This window comes from Dromaius novaehollandiae, chromosome Z (assembly GCF_036370855.1).
Source record: "Dromaius novaehollandiae isolate bDroNov1 chromosome Z, bDroNov1.hap1, whole genome shotgun sequence".
Taxonomy (NCBI): Eukaryota; Metazoa; Chordata; class Aves; order Casuariiformes; family Dromaiidae; genus Dromaius; species Dromaius novaehollandiae.
The window spans coordinates 29,518,517-29,542,919 of NC_088132.1; the positions used below are offsets into that span (position 1 = coordinate 29,518,517).

Consider the following 24,403-nt stretch of genomic DNA (forward strand, 5'->3'; position numbering starts at 1 on the left):
CAAACAAAGGGCTTGTCTCTGCATAAAAGCTGTACATCTGATATAATTAAAGCTGTACCCTTTTGTCCTAGCATAAAAACTTTTAAGCAAGTAAAAAAATCCCATATCCCAGAATAGCTTATTTTTATATAAGAGATAAAGTAGCTCCAGCAGTGAAAGGGCTTGGTTAGATTGTCTTCAGTGAATCCACCTGAAGTATTTAAGCAGTGACTATTTGTATATGGCTCCTCTACCCTGCAAAAGTCCAGGGGTCAGTATCTCTCAGGAGTGATAGCTGACTGTATTATGTTTGTGAGTTCTGTCTCCTTGTAGGTTGTTGGTTCCAGTCCTGCTACTAAGCTGTTGCAGTCGTGTGACTGAAGTATGCATGTGCCTTCCTTCCTCTGGCGATGTCTGTGCAGTGGAATAATCTCTGGAAGCTGATAAGGTAATATCTTAACATTGCTGATGCTGTGTGTGCTAGCAGTGTCTACCCACTTCTCCAGCACCTGGATCTTGGTATTGTATCTGTGTTCACACTATGCCTGTATCAGGAGTTTGCAAAACAAAAGGTTCAAGCTCTTTGAACTGAGGGTGTTCCACCATGTCAAAAATGATGTGTTCACCCAGGTCAAAGGACAAGCCACGTTTAAAACCTGTTTGTTCAGCTGAGTGATTGGGATGCAGTTTCCTAGTTCCAATGTGCTGGGAACTAAGTGATACTGAGCAAGCCCTGTATTTGGGCAAGCCCTGGCTTGTGGCATTGTCCTTCCCTGGGTGATCCAGTGAGTGCTAAGGACTTGATGGGGTGATCTGAAGTTAAAGCTGCACTTTGGTGTTCAGCTGAATGGGATGTTAATGGCCTGGCAGGTGTGTGTAAACAGACCTGCTGCCTTGCCAGGTCTGTGGAGGCAGGTACTAGCACACCGTACTTGATATACTTGCTCTGCTAGTAACAGGAACAACCCAGAAGGAAGCTGCAGATGGACTGATGGATACAGAAATACTTGCATGGCAACTGTTTTTCCTTTCAGCTGTAAAGACACTTTCAAGAACATGTGTATAGAAATAACCTTTTTTTGGATTGCTTAAAAAAGCCCCAGCCCCCTAGGCAATTAATCTGAAGAAGAGACCTGTACAAATGCATGTAAGCTGTGTGAAGGACTGGAGGACCATACCTCAAAGTTCAGCTGCGGGTAGTCGAACAGATTCCCTGCCCAGGAGAGGGCTGAGTCAACGAAAGCCAGCAGAGCGAGGAAGGCGATCAGGTTTACTGCGATGTTGGCCACCAGCAGGATGGAGGCGGAGGCACCTTGACTGGCAGCTTCCAGTAGGTTATTTGATTCACTTGGTCAGTGAAAACAGAATTGGAGTGTGAAAAGTCTTTCGGTTCAAGGTACAACAGTTATGTGGACTTGATTAAAAGCAACAGCTGAAGCTGCCTGGGCCCTCCTAGGGACAACAATCAGGTGGAGTGTTTCTACCCTGGCTCCTCTCAGGAGCCACCAAGAGGTGTATTTTTGGAGCCTTGAGGAGGAACTTTGGCACGGTTGGGGTCAGTTCCTGGACGTGCCAGAGCATCCAGTGCTTTTGCTGGCCAAAGCTAGCATAAGGCTCTGGCTTGGGTCCTAGCACTGTGACTGCCTGTGGCATCACTGGGATGGGGCGAGCTGCCATTGCCATCGGCCCCTGTGCAGAGCGATCCTGGCTGATGGGGTGCAGCTCCTTGGAAACCTTTCTGCTCTGCTTATCCTCTTTAAAGTGGAGCGAGTCTCCCCACAGATGGACAACGAGTTCTCTGCTGCTGTCACTAAGAGGACTGATCCACCTTTGCTTTCACCTGCATTGATAGGAGCTTTGCAAAGACAGCAACCGAGCAAACGGGGAAAATCTCCTGGTGGATCACCTTGGGCAGGCATCTCCCTCTTCCTGTGGAGAGTTTACTGCGTGGCCCAAGCCCCTTGCTGTTCTGCCTGTTCCACTGGGTAACAATACCCCGTGCAGCCGATGTGGGATGTACTGCACCTGAATTCAGAAACTACTTATTTGAGATATAGTGGCGTGTAACTAATTCATTGCCTGCAAATCTACCATGTAGGGCCTCTTGATATTATGTGTGATGGGTTACTTTTTCCAGTCTGATTTCTGCATGAGTTTTACTAATAAGTAGAGCCTAGATCAAATTACCTTTTTGCCATTTTCAGGTCACTCCTCAGAGTTACTCTGGGCTTTTCAGTTTCAGGCCAGAATAGTTTGGAGGTGGCTAACGATGCTGGTGCTGACATGACAGAAGCAGTCAGTAGGTGGGAGGCAGAAACCTAGAAATCCAGGTGACAGAAAACAGGCTTTTATAATCTTATCATGAGCAAACAAACAAAAGTAATTAAAATCATTAGATACTTGAATGATTTCTTTTTTTGTACAGCAGGGACATTAAAAGGATTGTGTTGCTTGTAAGGGAAAGAATAGAATGAGCAATGTAGGAGAAGTCTTTTTTTTTTTTTTTTTTTTTTTCTGTCTCCAGTTAGCTAAGTTGTGAAAAGTATGGGTATTTATAATAAAAAAAACAGGTCTGTGGAGGACAGCACAGTGTAACAATAGCAGAGTTTCTTGAGTGAGAGCCAGTGTCTGCTCCTTAAGACCCCCTGTATGCCCATGATGACAGTACCTTGTTTTTTGTCCCCTGAAATTGTAAACTCCCCCTGTCTTTTTTTTTTTTTTTTTTTTTTAACATGGTCTGGCACTCCCCTTTTATCCCTTTCATAAATTTCCCTAAATTCATCCTTTGCTAACTTCTGCAGCATCTCTGTCCATCACTTCCTTCTCCTACTCCCTTGGTCTTTTAGTTAATTCCCTCCCTTCTTGCTTCTGCCCCTCAGCTGTATTTATACAAATACGGAATTAATACATTTGTCAACTGTGCCCTGATGACTTTGGTTATAAATCACTTCTTCATGCCTGTTTTTCTGTCTAGATCTGTGCTGTCAGCTCCTTGGCACAGGAGCCGTTTATGACCTGAGTACAGCATTGCTAGAAGCTCCCTCATGAGCAGACCCCTTAGACTCATGAGAATAATAGCAATTCCTGAGGTGCTTTATCTAGATCACTGCCACAGAAGTGGGAGAGTTGGTCAGTTAGCATATTCCACATGTCTGTTCATCCAGACTGTAGGAATAAGTGTGAGACAGTTCCTTTTCAGCTAGGATGAGTAGACTGTCCATATTACATAAGTGGAAGTTCGTGTTACTTAGCAAGAGTTTGCAAGTCAGATCTTGGTGTCTTTTTCTACAGTTGGGATAGAGATGTGTGGTTAATTCTTTAGAAAAAGCATGGGGATTACACAGATATACTTCCAAAGCATTCCTGTTGGGCTTTTATACTTGCATGATTTCAGATAAACACTGTATTTTTTTGTTTTCCTTCCTGGTCTTACCCCAAAAGAAATATATGCTCCTAAGACACTTCCAGCAATAGTTGAGAATCCTGCTGTCATGACTGCATGGAGTTCAGATTTGGTGACGTATGGTAAGTAGGGCTGTACCAGGAGAGGAGACTCTGTCTGGAAGTAAAAAAGACAAAGAATTTCCTAATAAACCTTCGGTTTCTTCTAATAACAGGGTGCTCTCGTGCGCCCTTTGTTTTGAGGGAGATCTATCATCCAAGTTTGTGCTCAGGTTTCCTTTTTGAGCACGTGAAGTTCCCAGAACATGCCAACTCGTGTGTCATTGCTGACACACAAACTTAATGCAATTCTGGCTTCCTGGAAATCAGCTGCGTCCAGGAGTCCTAACTTTGCATGAAGTGATTATTTTGTTATACACAGATACTCACTGAACAGCAATACTTCATTTTTTGATATTCACTAATGCTGTGTTAGAGCATGGAAAACCATGGATTACTAACTCACCTGTCCCACAAATATGTTACCAGCAGCTACTAGAGACTCGACAGGAGTTGTCCCCATGAAAATTTGCATTATCCAGCCAACCTAAAATGATTAAAAGAGGAAAAAAGTTGGTCCGCCTAATCCATATCCTTTTTGAATTAATCATGTAACATAAGAGTTTTGAGACAAACTTGCAATATATCATGAGCTAATTATTTCAAGATATGGTGAATTCATTTAGTAGTAGCATGTTGAAGTGAGCCAGGCGAGGAATACTTCAGCAGAATTGCAAGTATAATGCTGAAAGGCTCTAGGCTGTTCGTGCCATTGGCCTGGAAACTGACTTGTCAAACTAAGTTAACTGAAGCAGGTATTTTGACAGGTCTTTTAGATATATACCAGTCCAAAGGGACTTTGATCATATGAAGGGAAAAAATGTGGAATTTAGATTAAGGCTAAAAATGACTTGTATTAACTCTAACACACTATTTCAGCTAGGTGAGGTTTGTGGTGCTTATATTAACAATCCTGGGAATGACAAGCACAAAAGGCTTTTTTAGGGTAAGTTCAAATAAGCTTTAACTACCACCATGCAAGAAGGTGTGTTTGGACATGAGCTTGTTGAGCTAGCGCTGGACCTGGGACCTAGCAGCACTAGTGCTCAATCAAAGCACAAAGAGAGAAACTGGTCTCTGCAGCTAAAAACATTCACAGATGCATCCTCAAGGGATCTGTGACAGAAAGGTATATGCAATATGTAATTGCTCTTGCAGTACTTAGCAGTAGGCAGCAATCTACTGGCTGTGCTGTAACTGTACGCTTGCATTTTGGGGGGGGGGGGGGAGGAGGAAAACTCAGAAGTATGGTATCTAAGGCATGATAAAGCTAGCCAGGCAAAGCTAACAATTAGTGTAAAATTGAGAATGAGACCAATCTGGGGGAAGGAAAGTGTCCTAGGTGATGCCGATAAAGATTTCAGAGTGGTAACATTTAAAGGTATTTCCAGGTCAAAAACAAACCAACTTTCATGTATCTGGCCCTGGCCAAGCTCCTTGGGGATAATGCTATAGTTTGAGCAAATGTGTTCAATAGGTGTTCAGCACCAGGCAAATGAAAATGTGCTGGCAAAAGTTCAGTACCTTTCCAATGAGCCACTGCATGAAGCCAACGTGGTAGAGCACGGACATGACTGTGCTGAAGAAAACTACGATCGGCAGGACCTGATTTGAAAACACAATCATTAACAATTCCAGAGTGGTTTTCCTTTTTGTAGACCATTTACTTTTTAAAGAAGCTCAAGTTTTTTTGAGATATACTTCAAGATCTTGAAAACCAGTCATTTAGCTTGCATCCTTTTGCTATAAAGCTTTTAGCAATCTAGGCTTGCTGTGTATAGCCGTTGTGTTACAATGCATAATTTTTCAGGTGTCTGGCTAGTTTTTTGACAGGGCTGTGATAGTTTTGAAACAGTTTGTTTTAACATAAGCATTTATTTATAGCCACACTTTAACTGGCTCAAAAGTTTACAGGCATGCATTGGCATCTACAAAAATCTGGGTCTCCACACCTGCAGACCTTGAAAACCATCAGCTGAAATACATATGATGGGACCGTGGTATAGAATTCAGAACTGAACTTCTCTGTGTCTTTGTTTAAAATAAATAAATAAATAAAAACTTTGGTTTAGACTGCTGTATAAGCTTTGGGATAGAAATTCTTCAGAAGATGAAGAGACTTTGACTGGGGTTGTAGCTGACTTGATTTCAGTGAATTGAGGGCAGCTTCCTTGGAAAGCCCTTACTGCGTAGCTGCATTTTAATAATGTACTGTAGCAAAATTCTCTTTGCTTCATTATTCTGCACTACTTCTACCACTGTTTATAATGCCAGTGCTGAGTTTTCAAGAGCTTTGTAACTGTAAGCATGGATACCATGTGTTTAAAAACAAATCCACAGGGATATGCTTAATGGCAGTGGAGACTGAAGGAAAAATGCTTTTTTTAAACATATGATTCAAAAGAATCATGGTTTAAGTAACGCAGGCATGACCTGCTAACAACTAACAGACTATTGGCTGTGTTTCTCATACTGAATAAAACTAGCATCAGTTGGCTCACAGATATGTTAAACACACAGGAGCTCACCATTTCTATGCTATATGTAACTGGAAAAAATTCCCCCAGGAAGGTCCAAAATAAGGCAGACAGTTCAGTTATGTTTAAAACAGTACAACTGATGTTAGAAAGCTTTTATACATGTTCAGCTGAGGGCATAATACATCATAAAATTAATGAATGGGGTGAAAAACAGTATGTAAAAAGATTAAATGTGTTGCTGCTTCTCGGTGAATGAAAGCTGCTCACTTCCAGAGGAGGGTTAGTACAATAACCAGTTCTGATAAGGGCCTGGAAACTCAGTTGAGGTGGTCAGAGCCTTTCCCCAGAAAGTGAATGCTGCTTGCAGAGCTCCTTGTGCCCTTCAAGAAGTTAACCTGGCTCTGCTTTCTCTGCTTGGATTCTCTGATCTTTTTAGCAATGGTCTCTGGGATGCTCGTGGCATCCCATAGCTATGATGCGCTGGGCAGCGTCAGAAGAAAACAGTAGCACCAGCACCTTTCTCCCTGCTAAATTTTCCCCGCGTTCCTGTATGTGGGCTGGTTATACAGAAATACCAGCGACTTGCTGATCCCAGCCTCTGCCTGAATTTAGGAAGCTGCAACGTGTGAAGGTAAAAGGAGCTGAAGGGGCAGGGAGTGAGACAGGCAAGTGTAAGCTGTGTGGCAGATGGTAAAAAACCCAGGCAAGTATCCTCCTGTCTTTCACTCCAAATGGATGAAAAGAGCTCCCAAGTGTTCCTGTGACTCCTTTTTAGCTGAAGGAGGGAGGAAACAGTGTTCTCGCTAGGGCAGGTGACAGCCAGCACCCTCTGCCTTGCTGCTTGTGCACGTTCCTCTGAAAATAACTTGGATTAGCTTTAAAACATGCTTTTGCATTTTGCAGCTGCAGGCAGCTCTGGATGTAGCTTTGGTTTTACAAAGCAGGGAGTTTGTTTTCCAGTTGTGATAATTTGTACGTTGACTGCATAAAGAGGTAGGGGGCTATTTCATGTGTAGACCCTCCTGCCTCTGTTCCCAACTATCTAATGTGGTACCTACTATGTTATGTCTTCATCAGCAAAAGAGTAGCTACTATTTAATAGGTAAATAATCATTGAGGTCATCTGTTTTGTCCAGGCTAGCTTTCATCTGGGACATAATTAAAAAAAAGGGGGGGGGGGGGAAATACTGGCAAATTTTTGCTCTAAAAATAAGCATAATGGACACCAGCCTCCCCTCTCCCTCCTTCCCAGTGCCAAAATGAGGGAAAAGGATGGCATGGGTTAATAAGCGTTGGTGGTAGTGCTCCCTCCCCAGGCATGTCAGCCTTAGGCCTGGGCAGCAGTGTCTGTGCTGCGAGTCTGTCTAGGTACCTTGACAGCAGAGGTGTGCGTGGGGCAGGGAGAGGGAGGGGAAAACCCCAGGGTGGCCCCGGAGCAGCCCTGCTCTGGGTGCAGGGGTATGGTGAAATCCTCACTGGAAGCAGGATTTGGGGAGGGTGGGAGGAGCCAGAGCCCCCCTTGCTGGGTCTGTGGGTTTGAGGAGGGGAACATGGTGTAAATGACTATGTTTGAGGAGGCATCTCCTAGGGGTTTGGGAGGCAGGATGGTTATGGGAAAAGGTGGCATGTGGGTGATCCAAGACGTCTGAGAACACCCTCCCTCTGTATTTGTGGGGCTGTTGGGTACGTTGTATGCGCAGAAATATCTGTGCATAGCAGGGAAGGTAATGGTAGGATATCAGCCTCAATGGGCAATTTCCTTTGTTGGGTAAGTGAAGTGAAGTGCATGTGAAAATAAATAATGCACTGGTTGAAATTCCTTTGGGGGGGGGGGAACCTCCTAAAAATCTATCTTCTGTCTTGTGAACTCCCAGCTCCCTCTTTCTGCAGTAGTGCCATTATTCTCTGAGCCCAGGATTCCGCCCCAAAGATATGGGTACTCTGAACAGAGGACGAAAAATATTTTCCTTAAACTTCCTTCCATCATTAAAAAAAAAAAAAAGATCAGTTTAATTAAGATTTACGCAGAGGTACAGCTTGTAGGTAGACACAGATGAAAGAAGAATTTTCCCTAAGAAAATTGTAAATAGAAATGTAAAAGGAATGGGCTAGCATGTTCCCATAAATGAAGTGTGGGCAGGTTCTCTGGTGTAATTTTATCTGGATGGTTAAGCTGTCAGAATTATATTTCTCTCTGCAGATGCACATGTGCAGGAATCTAGTCTCCAATACATACATCCATCTCTTACCTACTACATACCCTTTAGCTTTTACCTCAAGCTTTAACTGATGAATATGCTGAATGAGCATGCCAGAAAATCTCATAACATTTAAAGGGCAAAGCATATTGATATCAGGGAGCACTTTAAAATTAGTTGTTTAAAATTACTCCAATAATAACAACCTCTAAGAAAACAAACTCTGGTCTTTAGGCCTTCACTTGGTGTTTCTGATCAGCCACGTTTTCATGCTTTGAGTTCTGTTGGGAAGCGATACAGTTTGGCTGTACTAAAGAGCCCCTTTCTGGATCATACTTGCTGCCTATGATACGTGTGCGGCAGGGAGCTGAAGTTGTTGACCGCTCACAACCCCTTTCCCATTTGTGACTCGAGGCTCAGCTTTTTCCTTGCAGTCCTTTAAAGGAGAAGCAGTTGCTGCTGCTATCTAAGGCACATCCTGGCTTCAGACACTCCTAAAGCCTCACCTTCAAAGCAAGACCCTCTCCAGGGAGTTGTATTCCTCCCAGCACAGAAAGCAAGCTGCTGATACAATAGAAATCTAACACCCTGCTTGCTCGCAGTAAACCTGCCTTTCATAGTAAACAGGGTAGAAGACGCCATCCAGAGAGTTATTTTCTGACTATATGGGTTTGCTCAAGTTAAGGGAAATTTCTGTGTGATCTTCTCACTCTCTGGAGTTGGTAGCGGAGCCGAGATGGTATCTCTGATAGTTTTAAGCATCTATTTTTACAGCAAAACAGTGTGCGTTAGCTTAACTACATGGGCAAGTGGTTCTTGTTCCAGAACCCTAAAACTCTGCATCTGCATATGGAGATCTGCATTCAAAATAACCCAGCTCCCGCATGTCGATGCATATGACTGACATGACTAATCAGGGCTTCCAGGACTGTGTTCTCACAGACCCGATCACTGGGTGCAGTGGAGCTGGGCAGAATACGCGACGGGCGCGCATCGGGAGCATGCCTGTCACTGGGTGCCTCTGCGCTGTGGGAAACGAAGGTGGTGCTGCCACGGGGCAGGCCCGGGGCATGGGCAGCTTTCCACGAAGAGACGCTCCTCACTTGTCTGCTCCCTCTCCAGAGCTAGCCTGCGCTTGAGTGTGTTGGGTTTTTGGAAGGTGGTTTGAAATATCATGGGGTGGGACTTGGGCAGCTCACCACTGTATGCCGACATGATAAAATAGGTTAAAGTTTCAAAAAGCACTTTTGACTGTCTGAGCGTCCAAATACCTGGCAAATGCTTCAAGAGATACTAGGCTGGCTGTCGCTTGCTTAGGTCGTGGGAAGAGAAATACAGAAGGAGCAGATGGCGAAGGTTTTGGGACTGTTGTGCACTTGCCTCCCACTGTTTAGTGTGTATGTTCCTATCCCAAGGCATGCGCAATTCTGAAAATAAACTCATGATTTTTGCTTTCTTGCTCTTCAGTGTGAAAATGCTCTGCTTGCGCCTGTTACCTTTCTCTAGAAATTCCATGTGTGTCTCTTGCTGGCTTATCCCATAGAGCAAAAGTGATGGAGGGGTGCACGCACAGAGGCAGACTCTTGCCAATCCAGTCTTAGGCTGGGCTTCAGTCAGCAAAATATTTTGCATCATGACAGAAACATTAAAAAAAAAACACCCTGAAAAATCATATTCATGATGAACAGTGAAAAAACTGAGGAAGCTCTTTTGGGGAAGAGCTTAACCATTTCACCCCCAGAATATTTAATCATCAATGCAAATTGTGATTTGAGTGCTGAACAGAGTAAGAGCGAGAGGTGACTGGAAAGTAAAACAAAATGCTTTGTAGTTAAAGATACTGCAATTAAAATGTAATTTCTATTTCTTGCTGAAATTCTCTTTACTTTTTTCTCTGATTTATTCTAAATATAATGTGCGCAAGTCTGCAGAATCAGGTGACTGAACTACCAGAATAATGGACTTGGATTCCTGATGCTTTTTTGGGTCTGTGTTGTGGGCATTTTGTTTTTGTTTTTCTTTATATGTGCTTGATTTCAGCCTAAGCAGGTATTATGGCATGGCCTATGTGTGGCTACAAAAGCAGATGGGACGCTGGTGCAAGTTAGAGAGCACAGTAAGTCGTATTCCAGCTCTTTCTCAACAAGTTCTCCCTAGGAGAGCAGGGAACTCTCCCTGGGATTTCATTAATGCCAAATATTACTCAGTGTAATTCTTCCCACTTATGCGTGGGTAGCTTATACATGTAAGTGTAAGTATACGCTTAAGCAATCTGCTTCTATGGGGCAATATTTGTGATGCAGTGGTTTGCACCACAACTTCAGGTTGGGATGGCATAGCATAGGATCTTTACCTGTCGAGAGGTGGGAGAGGTAGGCTGGAGATAACATTTGTTTCGGTGACCAAGTGAGGGCATTTTAACACATTCCTTGCAAAAATGTGTCCGAAAGTCCTGTCATCTTGTAAAAGATGTTGCCACAATTAAGCTAAGCAAGTGTGACCTAACTCAGTGTATGGCAATGAACAGAGTTTTATGTGGTGTTCCCAAATTTTCTTCTCATAACAAGGAAGAGATTGACTCTTGGCTGACTTCTCTGGTGGCTGTGCTGGTATCACAACTCATATAAGGAATGTGCTTTCCAACAAAACTGTTCCTTTGCATTTGTCTATCTGCCATGTGTATAGCATATATAAAAGCTGCCTTACCTTAAAAGCAAAGAAATGGTCTGTATACTTCTCACCGAACACAAACTTCGCGCCTGCATCAGCGTACTCCAGAAAAGTCTAGAGGCAGAAAGCAAAATGAGTTAGTCATGAGCTGTGAGTCGCTGCCAAATTACACTCCAACAGTTGCTTTGCGCAGACTTCTGGGGAGGTCTGAAGAGCTTTCTGGTCCGTGCGGTCCAGACTTAGCTGCCTCCACATCTGGCTGAGTCTGGGGCCTCTCCCCTGCTCTTGAAGAGTGCAGACTGCTTCAGACTACGCAAGTAAACAGCAAGGGCAGAGGGCATGCTTACCTGCGACACCTGGCAGGATAAGGGCCAAAAGCTAGCTGAAAAGAAGAATTTATTTTTAAATGCTGATACTGCAATGCATTTCTATGCTCCCATTAATGCAAATATATGCAATAATTGATAAAGTTTAAAAATGGAGAGCTAATGGCCGAAGTAATGAGTTGTGAAAAGTGTAGCCAAAAGCTAGCCTAAAAGAAGGAATTATTTTTTTAATCCTGATATTGTGGTGCATTTCCTCTGCTCCTAAAGCCAATGTGTACAATTAATGATATAGCTTAAAATGGAGATCTAATGGCTGAAGTAATGAGTTGTGGAAAAGAGTGGCTGTTAACCACACAGAGCTAGAAAAAGGGCACACCAGACCAGCTTTGGCCTGAGCTGAAAAGGGGGATGGAGAAGCTGGTGTGGAAGCCCAGCTGACTCAGGCTGCTGGCAGATTAGCAGCCCAATGTCAAACCTGTGCCTTCCCTCCCCCATGGGCTCATTATGTTCTGCACTCTCTTGTTTTAAGTAAGCTTAATTATCTGTACTATGAGGAACAGTTGTGTGAGTAGTGTTCCTGGCACGAGGAGGCAGAATGTCCTTTGGTGAGTACTCTCTGATCCTCTTTTGGCTTTTATGTATTACTTTCAAATAATGGGCTCTTTTAAAGCTCTGTGCCCACAGACTGCTTGTGGAGGCACCTGCAGCTGGATCCCTCCCCGCTCTGGAGGGATCCCTTGCAAGGAGCAGGTCACCCTGGTTCCAGCTATGGATTTTGCCACCCATATGCGAATTTACTTTTTCATATTATACTTCATGAGAACTACAAAATGCCCCTGAGGCCAGTGGGTTACTCTGTTTGAAGGGTTATGACATGCCAAATCCCAAGGCATTTCAGTGTACAAGGCTTCTTGCAGGAATGTTTCAGAATTGGGCCAGGTTTAAGAGTTGCTAGGAGCACCATGGCATAGTAGCTTTTTTGTGTTTGCAGTGGTGCAAAACATCAATTCAGCCCAAGGAAGATAAGGCCATTAACAGACAGTGACTGCTATGGTCATTACTTATTAGCCTGTCCTGCAGCATCCTGTATTAGCTGGATAGAAAGAAATAACTGTCCACCTGAATCCAATCTTACTTTTCTGAGGACCCAATTTTCCTCAAGAGGTGTAAACATTTAGGGCCAAATGGATCCTTGAACTACCTAACTCTATGTCCTACTGTAAGAGTCTCAAGACAGAAAATGATATAAAAACCAAAACTTCTGTCTAGTATCTTACCTGGATCTGAACGCCTAGCCAGTTAAATACATCAAACCCTACTTTGGTCCTCAGGATAAGAAGCCCAAGAAAAAATTGCAGTCCTATTCCTGAAAATACTGGTCTCCAAGCAACCTAGACAGATAGAAAAATAAAAGCAGAGAAACCACTTGTTATTTAAATAATAATGTATTTTAGAATGTTTGTTAAAATAATACAAGGGGTTTGTCTGACTATGCTGCAGGATAGTAGCAGCTTCCAAAACAGGCTTTAGGAGATTTGGAGTATGAGTCATATTCTCCTAATTTGCAGGGTCTGCAGTGTGGATGTCTCCATCTGAGCTAGCTGTTGAGAGTCTGGTGAGGTATAAATATGCATGTATCCATTTCACCATTATGGTATTATGGGCTGCAAGTAATGTCGTAGTAAGAAAAGTGAGAAACCTTCCTGTGCCTCAGCTGAAAGATAAAAGCAAATATACGTGAGGGTAGCAGAAAAGCATTACTTCTTTAAACCAAAGACTGAAAACATCAGTGAAAGTAACAGAATATGGAGATTCCTTGCATATCTAGGCTGGGAGTAAGGAGATTCTGCTACGTCTGTTATTGTGTGGTTGGATAATTTCAGCTCTGTTTCTATATTCCCCAGCTTTAACCAGCTTGGATACTTGAGAGCAGCCTTACTGTTCAATATTGTGATTCACGTGATACCAAGATAGTTGTAGGGAAAAACTGTGGCTGCCTGTGACCAGTCTCTCTAGTTCACTGCACTGCAGATTCCTGCTCTTCTGTCCCAGAAGACATTTTTGTCTTGTGAAGACTGAATCTGATTATTTACAAGGCAAAGAGCTGAGACACCACCCTCTAATTTATTCAGATAATATCTGAATAACACAAGCCGATTAGGCCTAATGAGGACCCATGGGAGAGCACACAGTGTGCAAAAAGGACACTCGTCCCTGCTGAAGGTTAGTCGGAACATATGCTGAGGAACTCTGTGGAGTTTTTTTTTTTGTGTTGCTTTTCTTTAGGCTAAGAAAAGCTTCAGTACAGATGTAGGAGTGTGGAAAAAATATTGGTGAAACTTGGGTGACCTGGGCAGTGGATTACTATATGACCGATGAAGACACACACTGTGTGCTAGGCATGCACACAGGAGTGAAAACTGAGGTGGGAATCATCAGAAGTACACCTCTTTGTAATACCCCAGCATATTAAGGTGGACATCATAGCTGGAAAACGAAAGGGCACCGACAAGCCTACGGAAGTGGGTTAGTGCAATGTGGGGGCCCCCACGTGGTCTCAGCTGCTGCATTTGCAGTGGCAATCAAACCTTTGCAGGGGTTGCTCAATGAAGAGCTTCACGAGGGAAGCAGGTCTCCAGTTTCATGTGACTTGTGTTGGTGCGACAACGATATCCTCAGATACCGCTGCTGCTGAAGACCTGGGAGCGGCAGTGAGCCTGCCACGAGCTGGGCCGTGCAGAGCAGCCTGCCTCAGCTTGCTCTAATGCTCCAGCAGCAAACTCATCTCTGCTTGCAGTGGGGCTGGTACAAACGAAGGGAAATGGCCTCCTGAAGAAGGGAGAACCAGCCACTGGTATGGCCATGCATGCTCCCTGGGACTCCAGAGTGAAACGGCTTTCCTCATAAGAGAAACATGTCTAGGTTCTGGCAAGCTTAAACTTCAATGTTCTTGGACTTTCTGCTACCCTTACTGAACCTGGCCTTGTGCCTCACGTGAGGGTAAGGAGAACAGTTTTGGAGACAGCAAGCAGAAGATCCAGAAAGGACTAAATACTCACTCTGGCTGGATATTTGGAAAAGATAAACATCAAGAGAACATACATCACAAGCCCCCCGAAGGAGATCAGCTGGCGGGATCCCTGTTTTGCTGTGTCAAAGATGAGCCAGCAGATGACAGCGATAACGAGGGCTACGCACAGCACCCTGTGGAAAAAGAATGTGATGATATCAGGTGTGACATCCTGAAAAAGATTAGATATTCTTTTTTTTCCTTTTTATTTCTTTCCCCCAGACTTACGTTTCTGTGTAGCTCTCCATAAGCAGGACCTGCCTCTGCTAAAGCTACTCTGACAGCAACATCCATTAGTGGCACCCAGAAGAAGTGTCCTCCAGCTGTGTCCCCAAATCAAAGTGTGGGAGAAACCCAACAAAACATGAGTAACTCTCTAGTCTGGGCATTATTTTTTGTCATGAAGTTTGACAAAACCCCCTCCTTTATCACGCCATCCTTCTCTTCCTTTTCTGTCTTTTTTATTATGTCTTACATCCAGGCAGTCTGGGCTGATCATATAGATTTCATGAACTGCACTGCATGGCTTGGCTGCTCAGCCTATGAAGCGCCTGGCACTGAGGAGCAGATTGTAAGCTGCTTACTTCTTTAACTGGCTGTAGTCTGTTTAGAAAAATTAGAAGCTAATCACAACAGTTTTAATTCACTGGGAAACAGCAAGAAGAACCATGTGTGCATCTGTGTTCAGCATTTATGTGTTCCCCGTTATGACCGAGCTGTATTCAGGTCCCATCCTGAGAGAAATTTTCAGACAATAGCCTGAGAAACAAGCAAATACATCATCCCATTTTTAGAGAGGGAGACTAACATATGCCCAGATTCTAAAAGTAACTTATGTTTAACTGTTGTTTAACTTCCACTGACTTCAGTGGTACCAAGATACCTAAATTCCTTTTTTAGATTTGGGCCAAAACCACTGTGGGTTTGGCCACTGCAATGCTGAGCACCACAGCCTGAATTTCTACGTTTCTCTCTCCCAGGCAGAAACCATGGCTGACAGTGAAGTATTTCATTTTTAATATATACAATTTAACAGACTGCAGCCTGAATAAGTGCAGAAGTTACTGCTCCTGGCTTGTTCCATCGGCTCATCAGTGCACATCTATTTTGTTTACTTCTTCCCTGGGGGGGGTGCCCAGGTTGTCTGCTGGAGGTGCTCGGTGCCACTGCTCTCTAGTGTGGCTCCTAAGCAGAAGAACAAATGCGATCTTTATGACACTTTTGTTTCCAGGGTGGTTATGCCCTAGAGGGGGTAAAAATCCCTGCTGCTGGGGCAAAACCATTTCAAAAAGCTTAAAAATAATTTGGGATTTATTTTTCTGAATCTAGAATGACTCTTATTTAGAGTCCTTTCTTGGAGAGAAGGTGACCTTGCTGAGAGTCAAGACAGCTGGCTGATTTCCTCTTTAATGAGACTTTAATTGAACTTTAGGAACCCCTGAGAGCCTCTTTAGGTTCCTCCTTCCCCCAGGAATAATAAATATTCCAGTTAACTCTTCGGGAAACAAATGTCTACCATCCCAAATGAGACTGTATGATCTTATGACACCAAATGTGGTTTGTAGGTTTTGTTTCCTGAATGTTAAAATCTAAAATGCTTACAGTGTGGTGTTATGGGCATATGTGAACAACCGGTCACATGGATGACGCGCTTTTCATTAGCAGCTTGCATGTGTTATAATGTGAGTGACAGCGAGGTACTTTCTGGCTTGCAGAATGAATGCAGAAGGCTGCAACACACCTGGATTTCTCCAGACATAATCTCTTGCCACCACAAGCTTGACCTATCTGGATTTGAGGAATTTTACACCCTCTGTCGAGATTTTTGACACCTAGCTACCCCATTGCGATCTCGATGGCGTGCCTGATATCTAGAAACTTGGGCACTCTCTAGAGTTCTTGTGCTGCCCTGGAAATTTTTGATTTATTGTGTATATCTTATGTGATCCTATCGCAATTTGCCTGATTCGTCCATCTCCCTGTGTTTGTGTGGGCATAAGCTATGCAGCACATTTCATTCTCAGCAACCCAGGCAGAGAGGGGGTCTCCTCCCTGCCTGTCTTTGTGCTGTTGTTTCTTGTGAAAAGCCTTAGGAGCTGCTCTGAAGGGCTGCAAGTGCCACCTGCAGTGATACTAGCCCGGGAACCTTAACCTAACCAGGAGTAATTCTGGATGCTGTGAGCTGGGAAACATGCTTGTGCTTCAGGATAAATGAAAGAGGAGCCGTAAGGTATGGTTATGGTGAAACTTTAAAAATGGAAAGAAAACTGGAAAATGAGAAGGCTAAATTTGACTACTGCTTTGTCCTTCTGCATAAATAGGAAGTCATTCATATTTACCATTTCAGCCAAAACCACTGCTTCTTCAGAAGTCTTTCTCCGGGGTAAAAGAATGCAGCAATTCTGTCTTCATACTTAGCTATTAAAAAATCCCAGCAGATGAAGAAGATGACCAGGATAGTGATGATAAAGAGTGCCAGGGCCCTCTGAAAATTCAGGCTGCAGGCTGCAATAAGTGCTGCCAGGTATGCTGTCAGAAAAAAACCAACATACATGTCATTTAAATCTGGTCTCTGTAAAAACAAACAAATACTAAATTTAGTGTTAAGGGTGTGCTTAAAGTCAGGCCTGTGCTTATCTTTAAATGCTTTTCTGACTTGGCCTAAATATTGAAAAAAATCTTGCTTTCACAGATGGTGTTGTTGCTGTTGATATATATGCTTTCTGATATGAAAACGTGTTGCTGAGAAAAGGTGGAACTGTTTTTTTGGTGGTTTTCATCCTGACAAAGCAGGATATATGCTTTGGCTGATTAAAGTGTGTATCAAATATATTAGTAGTTTCGGAAGATTAGACACATTTTTATGGGACAGCTTTTTTTCAGTGTCAAAACAGTGAATTAAGAACCATAGTTCTCATTCTCTCACAGGAGTATGAGTCTATTCAATAAAATTAAGAGAAACAGTTAGAAACATTTATCTTGTACAACAAAAGCCTGTTTGACGCCCCTCTGAAGTAAACGGGAAGATTAGAGGTCGAATCTGTATTTGTTTCATAAAGTGGCTATGAAATGATTTGTCATTTGGCAGTGTCACTGCTACCCTGTGCTGGCCAATGAAACATTCAGTGCTTGTAAATAATAATCTGATTTTGTCTGACTGGAGGATAAGAAAGAATTACTGCTTTTTGTAAGGCAAGTTGTTTTTTATGGAATTAATGTGTTAAACACCAGCATATACTTAGAATCCTTTCCTGAGCCAAGATATCTCTGTACTGTGATAAAGCAGGAGGAGCATGATGCCAGGAAGGCACTTTTTTCAGGATAGGGAAACTGGCCCATTTATACCTACCATGTAGGTGTCTCTGCTACGCTAACTTCTAAAACATTGGCATGTTTTAAGCCTATGTCTCCTCACAAAGTGTTCAGGTAGGAGGACCTCAAAAAGAAACTTGGCAGGAATAGAAGGAAATAACACGCCTACGGGGTAAGTAGGAAAGGGACAAACAAGAACATTTGAATGACTTTCCTGTACGTGCTGAAATACGACATTTCCTTTAGCAAGTATTTGCTGTGGATACTGAGTCAGAATTGAAAACGCTCATTTCTGGACTTAAGTCTGGTCCAAGTTGGTCCCTAACTACTTTTAGAGTGGTTTTGTGGTTTTGGGCTCGTTCCTAAGAGCTGTAATTTACCTGATTTCTTGTAAGGGGCTGATTATTGAGTAGACACAAAGGTCAGACTAACCTTTTATCCCATGTGTAATTGCTAGTCAGAGTTGAAACAGGCTGGAGGAGCAGTGTGGCAAAGTCTGGGCTTCTTTCTGTTATGTTTGGGAATGAGAGGAGGTGTGCAGTCTGGAGCTTCATCTGGCACTAAATTCACATTTATCTTTTACCTCCTCTCAATCTTTAAAATAGTTGAGGGTTTTTGTGTTAGGTCAAATACAAAGCGGGCACAGTCTGCAGTCTCATGTAGGCAAATAAATGAGGCTTCAACAAAACTGGATGTAATGTACTGTACCTGTTATTAAAACGCCATAGATCACATACTGAATTCTGGTTTTGTGTTTCTTGCAAAAATCACACACTTCATCGTATTTCTTTTCAAAACACCTAGGAAAATGGAAAAAAACAAACAGAACAGAAACTTAAGCCATAGATAAGAGGAGAGCAGTTTGCACAGGAACATCAAGTTGAGTCCACCAAAATTTCTCCACTGGAGTGCACCACATCAGAATAGCTTTGGATCCTGAAGCACCAGAGAAAACCATGTTAGCATCTTTTGGGGGGGACTTCTTTGGTTTCACCTTGGACAAGTAAAATGAAAATCTATCAGATATATGGAGGGTCAAATTTTGCAGGCTGGTTCTACTAGTCTCTAAAGTATGCAAAATAACTGATATCTACCTAAAATCTTGTCACAGTGTGCATAGATATCTCTGGATAGTTTAAAAATTGGTGGTTAATTACATAATCTAATGAGTCTTAGATGAAAAGTTTATAGAAGCTAAAATGATTCATTAGATTTGAATGCCCTACTCTAGCATCTGCTTTTCCATTTATTAAATGCCTCATTTTGTTTCTTTTCTCACCTCACTAGAGGGAAACAGTGATATCACAGGGGAGGCTGAGATTTAAGGAAATAGCAGTGAAGGGAATGGATTGAACCCAAATTTTCAGTGTTAACTATGCTGGTGATGCAGATGCTACAAAAGCTGTAGCTAGGTAAACTCCTTTCATTTTGCAACCCAGAAATCCTTCTTCTGGTCTGTATGTAGTCTATAACCGAATATCCCCTCGCCCACATGGTGCGTTGCTGCTATCAATGGACTGATCTTTTGTGGGGTTTGTGTCTCAGACAACAGGCTAACAGTACTAATTGTTGAAATAAATCAGTGATGCATTTGAAACTACGGGATGCTTTGTGAATGCCCCTTTTGAGCAGATACAAGGAAAATATTAGGTCATATTAGGGCCTGCTTTTAAGAGCTAACTTACCAAAAAAAAAAAAAAAAACCACAACAAAAAACCCAACCTTGGTAGAGGGACTGTTGCCCTTGCCAAGTGCTTCTCACAAAAACAAACCTAGAGCCCGAACACAAAACCCAGCTACACAGACCAAGCCATAGCCTCGGTGTGATTAGAGAGCAGAGCAAAGAGCTCTTCAGCTGCCTGTTTAGAAAGGGTTTATCTACCCCGGGCAAGGATACGCGCTCCCGATGGAAGAACAAAGGCCCCCAGCGAACAATAAAGCCCTGCAAAATCAACCTTAGTTATTCCCCATGGTGTTAACTGTTCGTACCACTCTAAAGAGTAAAAGAAAGTACTATTTGTGAATTTAAATGCCTCAATTTTACAGGCATGGGACAGGTTCGAGTAGTCCACCTTGAATGAGACATATTCCTAATTGGGATACCCAGCAAGTGAGTTGCTAGAATCTGCTCAACTGTTGAATCCAAAGACAGGTTCAAAACTGAGGCAACATGTTGTATAATAGAGGGCAGTGATAGAAATTGGGGAAAGAGTATAGTATAATTTGTATGAAGATTTATATGACGTTTTAATATGACAGAAAAATAAAATTTAAAGCCGTTAAAATTTAATTTGATTTTTCTCTCAATTTTTAGAATGTCTTATACAAGGTTTGTAGTTTTTTGTCCAAAAAATAGTCCCCAAGCAAAATATAGATGTGTGCTTTCACTTTATGGTCACTAGGCATTAGTAGTAACAAAGTGTAAAAATTCTGCTACATCAAAATGGCTATTTTACATCTATTCTACTACTATTTTGCACTAGGATAAATAACTATGCAAAGTGTAGGACAAGGGAGAATCTTTAACTTCCCCCAGGAAATCACTGTTTAAGGCCTCTCTTTAAAAATGTACTTATGCAAATATTGCAAATATAGTTAATGCGAAAAAGAAAAAAACCCAACCCCTGCTCCTCTAATTTTCAAGGTGTGAGAAGCACAGTTCCACAATCGCACATGTCGGTCAAAAGGTAGAATAACTTTAAATGCAGTGTGTCTGTGTTGCACAAATTATTGGCAGTACGAGGGTCTGTGTAGCACAGGGATGTGGCAGGGGAATTTCTAGTGGTTGCGCCAGAAGTGGAAACGCCGGCAACTTTTTGCGGGGCAAAGCGGGCAGAAAACTTGCTCATCCAAAGAAACATTACCCTTTAATGTGTGGTTGCTCCTCATCTCCTGAGTCAGGTTTGGTTTTGGGCTGATCGCTCTCAATATTGATGTATTCGTCCCCCTGGAAAACAGATCGGTACCGGCAGCGTGAGCGTGTTTGTGCAGCAACATTGGGAAGAGCAGATTCCCGCAGGCAGATGGCTGGCGCAGCCTCAAGACTTTCCCTTTCACGCCGCGCGCCCGGCTCCAGCTCCAGCTCGCCCGTCTGGCGCCAGCGCTGTCATTAGCGCCAGGCAGTACCAGCAGACCAACCACGCTGTCAAGTCCTCGGCGTTTTGAATCGCGAACCTCCCCAAGCCTTCCACAAAATTTTGAAAGGAGAAATAAAGGAAAAAGCTACCGGTGTCTCTTGGAGCTAAAAAGATCCCACTGCAGAATGCATGTGCCTAAGTGACAAAAAGTGGGTGTTGTAGGTAGGGCTGGAAGCGCCCTAGGATGCCCAGTGCTTCCTGTTGACGACCTCCTATTTTCATTGCTTCTCTCTTTGCAAAACTTCAGTTTTGTTGAAATTTATGGAGAATGGCTGCGTTTTTTTGATTATTGTTCAAAAAAATTCAAATAAGCCAATTAATCTATTCCAAAGTAAAACTACTAAGCAAAGGCTTTTGTTGCAGCGATCTTTTAAGAGCTCTCACATCCGTGGGCTTTGCAGTAGAAACTTGAAATTTGGCCAGTCATCCCATTTTCATCAGGAATGTACCTTTTTGCAGCCATAATCCACCCGAATCTGGCCATATTACAGGTTTAGGGAAAAAATCACAGCTTAACCTGCTCTGCGTAAGCACATCTAAAATTTGAGCATTTTAATTCCCTGCAGGTTTTGCCTGTGTGGAGCCTGCTCGGGGGTCTCGCAGCTTGTGCCCACAGAGCAAGTCAGCGTGTGCAGTCCTTGTGTGTGGTCTCTGTGCAGCCGGCACAGATGTGGGTTTTTTTTCCGTGCCTGTAATGCCAGTTGTCAGGGAAATCGGTCATTTCTCCGCTTGTCCCAGGTTATTCACTTCAGGTTTGTAATCTTACCTTGCGCTATGTATATGTAGTCTAGTATAGTAGTTTGTCTTGATGTTGTGTCAAGTGCCTGATTTATCTGTGAAGTTCAGCCGCTGCCCTTGTTCAGAGTGAGACAAGTCCCCTTAAGCCATTTGGCAGTGTGCTATGTTTTCAGTACAGATGCAGAAAAGGGGCTGCCTTATCCCACCCTGAGTTGCTCCCGTCTCCAAAAATTGACCCCGTGGGCGAACGGTGGGCGACGACTTCCACAGTCAAGGCTGAACGCTCACCTTGTGTGGACGTACCTTAGCACTCACCGCAGGGCCCTCGGGGGGCACCAGGCGGTGGCCAGGGGCCTGGGAGCACCTGGCTGTGGTGGTGCTTTGGCATTTGAAAAGAACAGAATAACTGCATTTTGCCTCATTGGGAGCACCGTGGCTGCTGGCTCTGCGCGCCTTGCTGCTTCAACGTGTTGTTTTAACGCAGAAATGGAGCAGCATGGCCGGTTGTGTGCTATGTCACGTGTGGCTGGAGACTGTACTGCGCAAACAGTATTTTCCTAAGCACATATCGAGCCATTCTCGACTATATGGTACTGTCTAGATAGAAAATGGTCTGATTTGGCCAGCCATGTGGAACAGTCGTAAGTTGGGAGAATTTAGATTTTTCTATTATTAATGTTTATGCTAACTGTATTCCCCAAACAGCTTTGTAAATCAAGACGTCACAGGCCTCCCCCCTCCTTTCAGTTTGGCTTTTCTGCTGTGTATTACAGACCCTGCTGAAAGCCCTGGAATATCCTAAATTAGTTTCTAGCGAGAGATTTGAAATGAAACAGCTCAAAGGCAAAACTAACAAAGGAAGGAGACACGGCCAGCAATTAAAGTGGCGTGTAGGAATATGTATGTAGAGGCTGCCGTTCGTTCTTCTCTGAGAAAGTGCAATGCGATGCCGATAGGAATCTCTCAGTCCTCGTAATTCAAGTGTTCAGAAGGGAGCGGGGGAGAGATTCGACTCTGTGGAGCTGCACTCTAAGTTACGGCTGTATTTTGCCTAAACTTGATTTCTTTCTCTTTGCTATTAACGGAAATAAAGTAAATCTGAAATGCAGATGCTGCTGCCTGCTGAATTGCTAGTGTTTTTGGTAACTAGGAGCATCCTTCCCAGCAGCAGTAGGAGGTGGGCTTCTCTCCTGAGGGACAGTGAGTGCTGATGGCACCAGAGTACCATTTTTTCCCGAGCTTAAATTAAGGCTGTATTGCATCCCAGTCCTTCTCTCAGATTTTTGAATCTATAGTTGCAGAAATCTCAAGGCTACATGACAAATCAGGAGTGGCTGGGCCTCTGGGTGGAAGAGCCGTGCCTCCAAACTCTCAGGCGGCTACGACCTTCTCTGGCACTGTTTCCTCACTCCAGATGGCACCTCAAAGCCCAAGGCCCTTGTCAGCCCCTTATTTGCCTCCCTGCACCCTCAGCTCCTGTCTTTTTTCAGGTCGCCACCGCACTCCCTTCTTCCCTTGTGGAAGTCGCCCGTGCTCCTTCCCGCGCTGCTTTGCTGGTGTATGTGGGAACTCTTGGGTGCCCAGATGTCTTGTCACATCTGGATCTGCCATCCACCTGCCTCAAAACTGCTTGAAAACAAGCAGTTCCCCTGAAATCAACGGGCAGCAATAACATTTTCTGGCATGTGGATGTGATGCATTTTTCGGAAACTCATTAAACGTAACTGCGATATGTCAGCTCAAATTTTGAGACTCATCAGAAGTTGGAAAGGTATTTCCAAAATAGGGTATGATATGATTTTAAATTGCATGTAAAACTTCTTGGCTGTAAAACTGGAGCAATAAACAGGAGAATACTCTATGCAGTACATCTTAGGCTACCCAAGCTTAACTTCCCTGCCCTTTGAATTTGTGCAATATGTTACCACAATATAGTTTCCAGGTGCAGAAAGCTGGGGAAAAGATTATTTTCAAAGAGTTTATATCAAGAATATAACCTATTTTTTCTTTTGATTTGTTTCAATGTAAAAAGCATCAATCCATGGCTTTTCACATTGTTGACAAAGTACTTAAATATGCCTAGAGTATTACTGTCACTATTTTATTGTCACAAATGCTTTCCTCTGTCTACATAAAAAAGAGTTAAGAAAATCTAAACTCAGATACCACTTTGTGTCTAATTGTGTGTGGATGCACAAGGCAAGGCAGAAATGGATCAAACTCCCTTTCTTGCTTTTTCTTTGGCCAAATATGATGCCAGATCTGGCTCTTGGGCCGTGTTGGTACTTCTGGAGACTGACCTGAGAGCTGCGTGGAGCACATGGACTTCTGTCATCCGGACATAACAAAGTCTGTTCTGGTCTGCTTCAAAGTCCCAAGATAAACTCTGCTGTCTCTGGCACGGCACCTCTGAGAGTTTCTCAGTGTGGATATGCATATCTTGAGCATATTTGTACAAAGAACTGGCTGAACACTTTCTCAAACCTTCTTTTTTTTTTCAATGAGAGAGTGGCATTTTTTATTAAAATTAAAATTTTCATTGACTGTGACCACTTTTCTCAATTTTTCAACAGTTTCCAACAGTTCTGACAGTCCTTTTATTCTTTCTCTTTTGACCTTTTCCTTGATATTTGACATTGTCTGCCACTTCTCCTAGGATCTCAGATCCCAGTTGACTTTCCAGGAGAGCATATTAGAAGTAGCACAAGTGATCTTTTCCTGAGTGATCTTGTCCTTTGTTGTAAATCCAGGACCACGTCAGCTTTGAGGCAGCCAGGAGGAGAGCAGAGGCACTTCTAGTGAAGAACTAATGCCTTTGCTGCCTCTGATCAAATCAAAAAATCATTAGAAAATAGAAATGAATGACCACAGCATCAGGAAACCTTTTCTCTCTTGCATGTTGCTTCAAGTGCTGTCACTGAACTTGACAAGTAGATATGTTTTCAAAATAGGCAAGTACATGAAGTTCTTAATGGAACTTGCAGGATAATTA

The 24,403-nt window shown here is 43.2% G+C and overlaps 1 protein-coding gene across 1 annotated transcript in view; it reads right to left on the bottom strand.

Moving 5' to 3' along the window:
- Nucleotides 1-24,403, bottom strand: part of LOC135324768 (solute carrier family 28 member 3-like) — a 41,064-nt gene that overhangs the window by 8,091 nt on the left and 8,570 nt on the right. Inside the window, exons 3-13 of the mRNA XM_064501674.1 lie at nt 20,401-20,483; nt 18,245-18,336; nt 16,564-16,753; nt 14,214-14,358; nt 12,432-12,545; nt 10,865-10,942; nt 5,005-5,085; nt 3,887-3,967; nt 3,413-3,538; nt 2,167-2,297; nt 1,158-1,326 (exon numbers count right to left, since the gene is read on the bottom strand). Of these exons, the coding sequence (XP_064357744.1) occupies nt 1,158-1,326; nt 2,167-2,297; nt 3,413-3,538; nt 3,887-3,967; nt 5,005-5,085; nt 10,865-10,942; nt 12,432-12,545; nt 14,214-14,358; nt 16,564-16,753; nt 18,245-18,336; nt 20,401-20,483 (1,290 nt within the window). The remainder of the gene's footprint in view (nt 1-1,157; nt 1,327-2,166; nt 2,298-3,412; nt 3,539-3,886; nt 3,968-5,004; nt 5,086-10,864; nt 10,943-12,431; nt 12,546-14,213; nt 14,359-16,563; nt 16,754-18,244; nt 18,337-20,400; nt 20,484-24,403) is intronic.